Raw genomic sequence first — 11,155 nt, 5'->3', positions numbered from 1 at the left:
GAGATAAGACGAAAGGAGAAGGAAAACATCACACCTCGCCGCCGTAATTCACTTTTGATGTCAAATCCTGATGCCGAAATTGCAAGAGTCGGCGTTGGGCCCAGCCCTACTCTTATGGATTACGACTGTTTTCGAGAGTTCGTGGCAGCCACTGCCAAATGGGCCACTACAGACTCTCCAGCGCGCCAAAGTATTTCCCCAACCGAGCGGGGTACTTATTCAAATTCAGGTATCAGAGGACGGAGCAAATCATTTGATGTTAACGGTGCCACACGGGCCGCCGACCACGAGTTCATGAGGCGACTGTTCCGCAACTGGGATGTCGATAAAGTTCAAGGTCTAAGCCTTCAAAATGTTGTGAACGGGATGGTTCGCATAAAAGGATCTAGGGATATCATGAATACGATCAACTACTTTTTCGAGCTGTACGATGATAATGGGACTGGCCAAGTTGATAGGGAAGGCATCCTTAGGATGTCAGAAGCGTTACTCTTCCTTTCAAGAAGAGGATTCGATGGTACTTTGGTTTCGAGTGACCCGGCAGAAACTAATAACGCTGTATTATCCGTGGAGAAGGGGCTTGGGGGTAACACTACCTTAAGTACTGAAGAGAAATTTCTAGGAAGTGTTAGCGACTTCATACGCCGGTGCTTTGAGTACGCGGATCCCAGTCATCCATCGAACCAGGAGAAGTCAACAAGTGAGACCGAGCGCAAGGTAGACGCATTTGCCATTGGAGACGACGAAGACAATGATGGAGACCTTATAGACTTAGAAGATACGGATGTCGCCAATAAAAATCAAGCAAATTCACATTCCAATAACCCCTCATCTTCACCACAAAAATCCACTGCCCCCTTACAAACCAGTACAAACTACAAACAAGCTTCCGAATCTGCAAACCTCGCCCTCGATCCTGCCCACCCACTACATATCACCATCCCGACTTTCCGCATGGTAATCCTCGCCGACGAACTCCTCGAACAATTCTTCGAGACCTTTTTCCCTCAATCTTTCCACCTCTCCGACACTCCCGACATGGCCTCCCTTCGCAACAACTCACTTTCTTCTAACCTCACGACATTCACCAACCTCGGCGCTAGACGTCATGGTGCCGGTACGGTGTCAAGCATCGGCGCCACCGTCGCGGGAGCCTCTGGCGGCATAGTTCCTCCAGGCCACAAGGGCCTACGCGGCGTCCTGGACAATATAGTGTCCGATGGGATGCGCATGGCAGCAGAAGTACGCAAGAAGATGGATGAAGCTCAACGAGAGTTGGAGGAGAATGCACATGCCGGGCGGCCGGATGATGACGACGATGAAGAGGACGATGGGATGTATGACGATAGCAGAAGCGGACATGGCCCGACAATGCCTGGCGGCGGAAGATCCTCCGCGCGTGATGCGGATCGTGATTTGTTGGAAGGGGCTGAGGTTGCAGCTTAGAAGATTGATGTGATGGAGATGGGAAATACGATGCCGGCGCAGTTGTAGCTGACGGCAAGGGTTAGCTCAAGAATTTCGATTATAGGCTACTGAGGTCTTGACCTGTTATATGGAATACGGCGGCAGGAGTGCTTTTTTCTTCCCTCCATTTTTATGTTATATATTATTTTGGTTTCGATGACGTATACTATCCCACACTGGCCTTCTCCTGTTTCCATAGCTTGTTTGATTTTCGATATCAACCCCTTGTTGTTATTTTAGCTATTTTCTGATGAATCAAATCATTTTTCTCCATTAGATTTAAGAAGTCTCCCTTCAAAACGCGCCCCTTTTGTTGATTCCTTTCCGGTATACGTAATGGAAATGAAGGATCGAACCTGTAAAGCTAGTAGGCTCTGGATAAAGATGTTGCCTCAATTGCAGCAGTAAGTTGTGAGATAGTTAATTTCATGATATGCCCCTGGGTTGATCATCAAATTGGAATTAAGTGTGCTGGTTGTGCTTGCCTAGGCAGAGAGTAAACTGGATTTTTGTTCCCTTCTTACTTTTCTCTCTCTTTTTTTTTTTTTTTTTTTTTTTTTTTTTTTTTTGCTGTGATGCAGTACATTCTAATAAATCGGTGGTTACATGTTCTGTTTTTCTATGACAAAGTCCTACCTAGGTAATATAAACTATCCCTAACAACAGGTTATGCGTCCTGGCTGATATCTCAGCTTCCGTCCCATCAATCCGTGGAGATACATGGTTGGATTTTCGCTTTGTTCGATAAAATAAAACTAGTTAGTGGGGAAGGACTAAATCCGAGATCTGCCAGCAGCCAGCTTCGTTTTACCCTTGGAAAAATACAACATCTGTGCGAGGCCTGGCGGAGTTCTTTCCAGCAGAACTCGGTACCCTGGACCAGATTAGATTTTCGTTCGTTTTGGAGCAACCGATTGCGTGACCTGCAAACGAGACACTTGACTCAACATACCGATTGGTTGTATATGAAATCATCAATCGTTCACAGCTTGGAAATGAGAAATAGGTCGATAAATTAGTAGCCAAAAGCAAAATACATATCGGATTCAGTGTCTGTCAGATCTGGGAGGTCATGGTTCAGGTGACCAGCTGCCATTTCCCCTCCTGTAAGGCTGTTCGCGAGTTGAAGTTAGTCCCAGTAGAACTAGTATTTAAAATAGACCTGGGGGGATGGTGGGAGCCCAAAGCGAATAAACTCCCAACAAACAAAAAGAAAAAGAAAAGGAAAAAGAAAGATAATATTGCCCTTTTATAGATTTTGAAGAAATCGAGTGCGAGTAAATATCTGTCCGAATTTGCCCCTTTTTTTCGGCTATCTTGACCAGCTTTGCGCTATATATACACTGACCCTGGCGTGTGTCGTGCGTTGCCCGTGAGGCTCCGCTGGCGTGGTCCTTGCGCCGCCCGCACACTGCTGACTTAATCACCCTTGACGTTGACATCTCCTCTCCTCGACTCCGCCTCCTACGCTCCGATATCAATATCCCTCTTTCCTCTCTCCATGGAAGCCGCTGTCGCTCTTCTTCCGGCGCTATTCTCTGTCTAACCTCTGCTAATGACTGTCATGTTCTAGTGTGTCGCTGGTTCGGGTTCACCGACTGATGAAAATTCCAGAGTCGGCTCCCCCCATTCAACCAGGCTTAACATCCCACATGTTCGTGTCCTCATTTTATCAACGGTTGCTTGAAACCTAACTCTTACCCACGTTGCGCGTGGGATTGCAGGTTAATCTTGCTCTGTTTCCAAATATGGCATACCAACAGAACAGCCATCAACATCATTATCACGGCCTTCCTGCCACTCCTTCGCCGCAACATCATCCCGTGCACCAGCAACAACAGCATCCACAGTCGCAACCCTTTCAGTACCCTGCGCAGTATGCGCAGACCCCTCCACTAGCTGGCCAACAGACTGCCAACGCATTGCGACGGACGACAAGCTTCGATGCTGGTGATGATCGGAATTACTTCGATGATAACCGTCAACGCACCGGTGCTGTTGCTCCTGGCCATCCCGGGCAAGCTGGCCATGGTGGTGGATATGCGAGTTATTCGAGTGGCGTTGTGAACAACAATGCGACGAATAATCTGGGATCGAGGAATTTGCAGTTTTCCGTGGGAGGTTCACAGCATTCCGTAGTTAGCCAGACTTCATCGCACGGAGTTGCGGCCATGTCGGGGTACCAACATCAATATCAACCTCATACCTCAACTGCCACTCTCCAAGCTTCCTATAACCCCGTGCAGTTCTACCCCACGCCGCCAGTCCATTCGCAGCCGGCATATAATCCACAGGCGTTCGTCCCCGCAAGTACCTCCAGTAGTACTACCAGCACGTCATACAACAGCCCGGCCTCCCAACATTATAATCCGGCCGCGTATCAGACACCGCCATCAGCCACTTATCAAGCATCTCCCATGCCTTCATGGCAACCTGTCACTCCCGGCCAGTCGTATGGATTCTCTCCACAACCCCAATTCCAGTTTCCACAGTCTGCATCTCAGCATTCACAAGTACCGCCCCCGCCCCCTCCTCGGGCCAGCGAGACCAGCTACTCTGCATATTCAGCGCCGCAATATGTGGATTCATCCCCACGTCCAACGTACGGCTTTCCCTCCACTATCTCCCAAGCAACCTCATCCGTATCTCGCATCGCCTCACAGCCAACATACTCGGCTACGCTTCCATCCCAGACTGTTCACAATGCGGGCCAATACACGGCGGATGGTTCGACCACGACCGTTCCGGTGAGACCTTATTCTCAGACTTCTCACACCGCTTCCTCGTCTCCTCATCCGCCTCCGCATAGCACGATTTCACATGAATCGTCCCCTCAGCCGTCGTCCTACGCCTCTTTCGATGGCGGATTGCCTGTAGGCTATCAAACAAGTAACGCGGTGCAGAACCCTATTCACCAGCCAGACCAAAATTCACCCAGGAGAATGGATACTCTGAATCGACATCCACAGTCGAGACCATTACCTGGACCGCCGCCGGAGCGCAGCAAGCTGCACCGTCTAGGGTAGATGGCAGAGAGGCATTTGAGCCGAATTATGAAAATATGTCAGACAGGCTGATGGCTCAATTATAGAAAGCCAGCCAGCTGGCTCACGGCAAAATTCGCAAACGAGCTATCCCAATCCTGGCTTGTCGCAGGAAAGTGTCGTTGATCGCACTGCACCACTCTCCGCATCACCTCACGCTCATGCATCTCCAGACACACGCTACTCACACATGAATGGCCATGGTCACATAACTAACGCAGGGCCCGGTTTTAATATTAACTATGATGCACATAGTGATGACGAAGATGCTGAGGCAGCTGCTGGCCTGGCAGCATTACAAATGGCAGAAGCGGAGGATGCGCTCTTCAATGCGCGACAAACCACAAATCCGGCAGCGAGCGGCTTCCGACCTGTCTCCGGTCTACTCCCCACTATTCCAACCCCGTCTAGCCGAGTTGAGTCAAGTAGCGATAGTGACTATGCACATTATGATATGGGGCTATACGGTGGAGGCTATGATGCTCGTCTTCACTATGGTGATACCAATCTGAGCATTAGCCCAGGTACTGAACAACTTGCAACTGCATCTGGTTCATTACGAAGCTCAAATAGGTCCACAGATGACCGAGGAGCACATTCAGATGGTTACGATTACCCAAGTATTGATCAAGACTCCATTCATCCGTTCCCATCCCATAGTACTCAAACACGAGTGGATGGCATCTCAACTGGGCCCCTGCCAGAACGGAGTATCGAAAACAGAAGAATGAGCTTTGACCACGGTGATGAAGGCTCCATAAATCGATCGTCCAGCCGGCCGATCTCGTTCGGCGATACTACGGATGAAGGCGAACCCCAGGACTTATTTTTCCACCCGGGAATGTCTTCCCGGCCTCTACCTCCTGCGCCTGTCCCTGCAGCAAGCAGCAATCTCATCCCGCACTTGATGCCTGCTGGCACCTACCGGAGCCGGGCCCCCATTCCGGAACCATACAATACCTATTCACAACCTCCTTACTCATCCAATCCAGAAGAGTTCGTTTCATCCCCACTGGCGGTTCCACGATCGATATCTCTTTCGACTCATACGAATAGTCCTCGCGCTGATCCGATTATTAGGTCGAAAACGGACGCAGACCGGATTAGACTCAAGCAAGGCGCTTATGATACGCCAACTCCGACACCTGTTACGCTAGATCTGCCTACCATCCCATCCGGAAGACGCAATAAGTTTAATCCTACCAAATTGTCTACGGAGCAATTCAGAAAATGCACTGAACCCTGGGCCCTTAGTGCCATAGTCGCATGGATAAAGGGATTGAGCGAAGATGAGGCCGATTTGAGGAAACAGACCGTCATCGATGCCATTGTCGCCTTGTTTACCCATAAAGTCCCAACCATGAACACCATTGATGCGGAAGTTCTGGGTGACAGGGTCGTGGAAAATATGTTGAATGAAGGTGTGCTGATTAAAGATGAAGAATGGGTTAAGTTTGGTCCTGGAACACTTTCCGGTGTTTTCTGGCAGATCAGCGGTCAAGGTTGCTACTCGTCTCGTCTACACTTGCAGGAAGGAGAATCTGTTGGTCGCTGCTATTCTCATTACTGCATGCGAACTCTAAAGAAGGTCAATCTCCAGGCGCAGGCTATGGAACCGGAGAAAAAAGCTGAAGACTGGGCAACATTCTATAAAGTGGGAAAGGAAATATTTGATACTCATTCCAAAAAAGAAGTCGATCGGCAGAATATCCTTCACGAGATTGTCACAACCGAAGATGCGTTCATTGGACAGTTGGATGTCTTACGAACTTTGTACCGTGATCAGCTCTCCGAATTTGATCCACCAGTGATTAACCCAAAACGCCTCAGCAAGTTCTTAGATGAAGTCTTTGGAAAGGTCGATGCTGTCAAAAAGGTCAATGAGGATCATTTACTTGCACAATTGAAATATCGACAAAAGGAACAGGGTCCATTTATTGTTGGCTTTAGTGACATTTTCCGTGAATGGATTAGACGAGCCAAGGCTGCTTATATCGATTACGCAGCGACCTTTCCGAATGCAAATTACCTTGTCCGGAGAGAAGCTGAAACAAACTTGATGTTCAGGCAATTCTTGAATCAAGCCCGAGACAACAAACTCTCAAACCGATTAAGTTGGGATACATACTTGAAGGCTCCGATCACACGTATCCAACGATATGTTCTTCTCCTAAATACCGTATTAAAGAGCATAGACAAAGACTCTGAAGAGAAGTCTAATTTGATACAGGCTATAGACGAAATAAAGGCTGTTGCTTCAGAATGTGATACGAAAGTCGGAGATATGGCCAAAAGTGTGTCTCTGAAGGAATTAGGATTGAAACTTCAGTTTAGGCCCGAAGTGAAACGGGAATTTGAATTTAATCTTGAGCACTTAGAGATTATTTTCCAAGGAGATCTACAACGTCCGCGGACAAAACGGTTTAATTGGGTTGACATACGCGCTGTTTTGTTCGATCGGTATCTAATTCTTGCGAAAATCGGTTTCACACGAGATGCGGCACGCAAAGAGATTTATGATGTCTCCAAATTTCCAATACCAATGGACCTGCTAATGCTCGAGAGCACTAACGATGACCCTGTTATGAGATCTTCGGTCAGGGGGATAACTGCCGTTTCAGCACCTGCTGCTGGTAGACTTTCTTCTCCGGCTGATCGGAGTAGCCCTACGCCTGGTGCGCTGGCCCACGCTGCTACTAGCTCTTCCACCACCTCAACCAATTCGTCCCTATCCAACAAAACGATGGTCCCTACGTCAGTGCTTGACAACGCTAGGGATGACAAAATTTTATATCCATTTAGAATCAAGCACCTCGGTCAGCCAGACGTTTACACCCTCTATGCACCCACTGCTCAAAACCGACAAGAATGGTGTGAAAAGATTATCGAGGCCAAAATAAAGCATGCTAAATCTCTCCATGCTCAGAATGCGGAGCCTTTCAAGCTTCGTGTGCTTTCTGACTCTGCATTTGCTTATCCAGAACATGCAGTTGCGCCTAAAACCGCAGTAATTACAGGCACTCCCCTGGATCGAGCGATACGTGAGGTTGAAGCTAGGTATGAAGGGAGTCTGTCGCGACCATTGCCAGTTTGCAGAGCTGCGGTCAACTGCGCTACGGTATTCCAGCAACCACATGGGCGATTGATGTGTGCAATTGGAACAGATTACGGCGTGTATATATCTGAATACGACAACCCTAGAGGCTGGACTAAGGTAAGCAATGCCTCCCAAATTTTTAGCTACGCTTCGTTGCTTTCATTCCTAACCTCTCCTCCACAGGCGATATCTACTACTCGAGTAACTCAGATTGCTGTTTTCGAAGAGTTCAACTTGTTCCTGCTCATTGCAGACAAATCTTTGATTGCTCACCACCTCGACGTGGTATGCCCGCCAAGTGGAGTTCCTACGCAAAGCGACTCACAAAGGCGTGCGCCTCAAAAGTTGTCTGGTAACCGAGAAGTTGGATTTTTTGTTGCAGGCCGAATGAAGGACAGGGCTCTTGTGATTTACAAGAAGCGTGATGGAATTACTTCCACTTTCAAGGTATTGCCATTCAGATCGTCTCATAACAAATACACCTGGAGGATTTCGTAAGTGTAAACGGCTCACCAATCATTGACAATTTTCCTCTTAGGCTCTGGAACCTGTTCTACAGAAATCCTCCTCGTCCCGTCCGCGATTCATGCAAACACGCCGTGGGCACACCGAATTTTTCCGTGACTACGACGAGTTCTACATCCCAGCAGACAGCTATAGTATCAATCTTTTCCATTCTTCCCTAGCCATTTCGACGTCCCGAGGCGTCGAGGTACTCACACTAGACAAGAAGCAGCCATGGTCTGTTCCAAACCTCCGTGCAACCTTACCAGAAAACCAACCGGCCCTCAACCAAATTGGCAACCGAATTAAACAATCTCCGGCCTTTGGGCATGTTTCGCCTCACCGACAGAGACTTCCTCTTGGTCTTCGTTGACTGCGCTATCTACATTGACAAATATGGAGAAGTTAGTCATGGAGTGATTATGCAATTCCTCGGCCGTGCAACATCAGCCTGTCTTTATGGGAAATTCCTCATACTCGTCAACGAAGATTTTGTCGAAATCCGCAATGCTGTGAACGGGCGACTTAGACAAGTCATTGCAGGCCGTAATGTAACGCTTCTTGACGATGCTGGGAATGGGTCTAACGGTTTTGGCAACGCATCATCAGCCAATTTTAACGAGGCGGCTGCGACAAACCCCTTAAGTGGGCAGAATGGGCTGGGTCTTTCGACTGCACTTTCGACCGCCGGTCGGACTGTAAAAATTTGCATGCAGCACCCTGAACACGAGCGCAGTCAAGTTGTAGTGGAGCTACTAGAAAATCAAGGGTTAAAGGAATGATTCTTACTTCTGCGATTTTGGGTTTTGTTTCGTGTTTTCTGGCTATTTTTGCTGACTTTTTTTTCCCTTTTTTTTCTTTTGTTTGGCAGTTTGCCATTTACCTTTTTTGACTTTATACTCACCTTTGTTCTCTCTGGATCTTTAATCCATTGGCTTCTTCGTTTTGGATGTTATGATGGGTTGTTTTATATACCAATTTATATCCACTGCTTTTACACAACCCCTTTCAGTTTTATCTTCTGTTTCGTGTTCCCCATTTCAAAGTGATTACTTACTTTTCTTCCGTTTTTATCGGCTATTCCACCATCACTTTTCGTTCTTCTTTCCTTCTCTTTTATTCCTCTATTTCCTTTCTCTTCCTTCCAAACCTCATTGTAAATCATGACTTCAATTTTCAGATTTCTTTTTTTCTTTCTCACCATTATTTCTTCACTTCTGACGCTAAATTTTGTCCTCATACATAGGCCTTCTCCCACATTTCCACTGAGCGACTAGTTCTGAGGATCAAGTTTATTTTATTATTTTTGTAACTTTCACTCTGATGTGGGTAAGCACCATTTAGTGCTTGATTTGATACGTTAAGTATCCTGATACCTCTAATTATGCATTCCACTTTCACTTACGAATGACATCTTCTGTTTTTACATCGATCCGGTTTTTGTCCATTGTTCTTGTTCACTTGGAAAAGTAAACTCAACCCCCTTGTTGAGAACACTTACATTTCTATAGAGAGCGCTATTTCCTTTCCATTCGCAACATATTTCATACCAAAACATCAGCGGTCTGCTGAAGCGCGACCCTCCAGCTTACAGGGGATAGTTATGTAACTTCATGAAGCGCCCCTTTGTCCTGGCGTAACTGGCTCAATGTCCATAATTGCTATGGTAGGTATCCCATATCGTACAGATAATTGGCGAGAGTTTCATATATCTGAACTTCTAGAAATATAAGACACAAACGGCGAGATGATGGCAGCATCTCCGTTGTCTAGACATGTCACCCGCTTACGAAGTTGAAGGTGAGGCAATAGCATGACGTGGTAATGTAGAATATATATATTCCTTTGTCCCCATGCATGCTACATTAGATATATTGTGGGGCGTTTCAACATTCCTCAGCGTGGGCGGAAGGACGATATTTTTAAGATAATTTTTGCATAACTCGCCGTTGAGTCATCGGTCATACTCGCTGGCTCGATGTGCATCGCATTCCCCTGGCGATAAATTCCATTGCGGTATCAAGATAGCACCGATCCACGCATACAGATACGTTTCCACACAACCCAGGATCTATACCTGAAGCATGTGGTATAACTTGTGCATCTCTGCATCTCACTCCTTGGTTGGATCCTCGTGCTCTGAAAAACCGAGCCTCACTTAAATAAATAATCTGTTGGGGGGATTGGATTGGGTGATTCGTACCCTCTATCACCACGGCGCTGGTGGTGATTGAGCTCTTTTGCCCTAGTGGCCCAATATAATCGTCATTGATATTTGAGTAGAGGATTTGGGACCCATTGCATTGTAGCCCTCAACAAGTGCAGGGGTTCCATAGCACCTCAGGGAAAGTCGGCCAGCATAAAATATATGTATAAATCAACAAGCGTAACCAGCCCCAATTATATATATTGAAAATACGAGAAAAAACCAGAGCCTTTGAAACATAATATACATAATCTCAGGAAAGTCTTTCGTGTTAGCGCCTCTGCCCCAGATTGTAAAGCATTGCAGCGTACTTCACATGAATATGTAGCAGTCTCATTTGTGAATGCACCCGTACACTACGTCACTCTCACTTGCAAAGCAAAGAGAAAAATGGGGGAAGTTTAAAGGTTTAAGTCCAAGTGCAGTAGGGATAAGACACAGCCACTGAAAAACACATATAAAGAGTCAGTTCTACCTTTGCAAATACTTCCGGGAACCACAACAAAGCAAGTGAAAGTCGAATCAGACCCATTGACTTGGAATCAAAGGAATATTCACCGTTCATTCAAAAGCTGGTCGTTTCCTCACTCTTATCCCACTCACTGCTCTGCAAAAAATGAAGTATCACTTTGTACTCTTTCCCCTCCTGGTAGCTGTTGTGCTCAGCACCCCGACGAGATCAAAAAGCAATTTATCCACGGTAGGTTCAGAGAATCTCGGAAATTCCCTTAGCTCTTCGTGAGGCTTGATTGCTGATTCCTAAAATGGAAACCTAATTCTCATGTAATTTTAGGTAGCTCCTCCGTAGACCACCCACTTATGTGAAAGTCGCTAGGG

At 46.9% G+C, this 11,155-nt stretch overlaps 2 protein-coding genes across 2 annotated transcripts in view; both read left to right on the top strand.

Annotated features, from left to right (window-relative positions):
* Window positions 1-1,446, top strand: part of HCAG_02894 (conserved hypothetical protein) — a gene marked incomplete at both ends in the record, with an annotated part of 3,393 nt that extends 1,947 nt beyond the window's left edge. The window contains one exon of the mRNA XM_001542673.1: window positions 87-1,446. Coding sequence (XP_001542723.1) covers window positions 87-1,446 — 1,360 coding nt within the window. The remainder of the gene's footprint in view (window positions 1-86) is intronic.
* A 1,769-nt stretch (window positions 1,447-3,215) lies between these two features.
* HCAG_02893 (predicted protein) lies at window positions 3,216-8,894 on the top strand (the record flags this gene model as incomplete). The annotated part of the gene is made up of 6 exons (XM_001542672.1): window positions 3,216-4,214; window positions 4,406-4,530; window positions 4,767-5,507; window positions 5,592-7,725; window positions 7,792-8,102; window positions 8,342-8,894. 6 exons carry the CDS (start codon window positions 3,216-3,218, stop codon window positions 8,892-8,894), a joined length of 4,863 nt encoding a protein of 1,620 aa, XP_001542722.1.
* Window positions 8,895-11,155: the final 2,261 nt, after the last annotated feature.

This window comes from Histoplasma capsulatum, genomic scaffold, assembly GCF_000149585.1.
Source record: "Histoplasma capsulatum NAm1 scaffold_2 genomic scaffold, whole genome shotgun sequence".
NCBI lineage: Eukaryota > Fungi > Ascomycota > Eurotiomycetes > Onygenales > Ajellomycetaceae > Histoplasma > Histoplasma mississippiense.
This window is presented reverse-complemented; position numbering and strand designations above follow the sequence as displayed.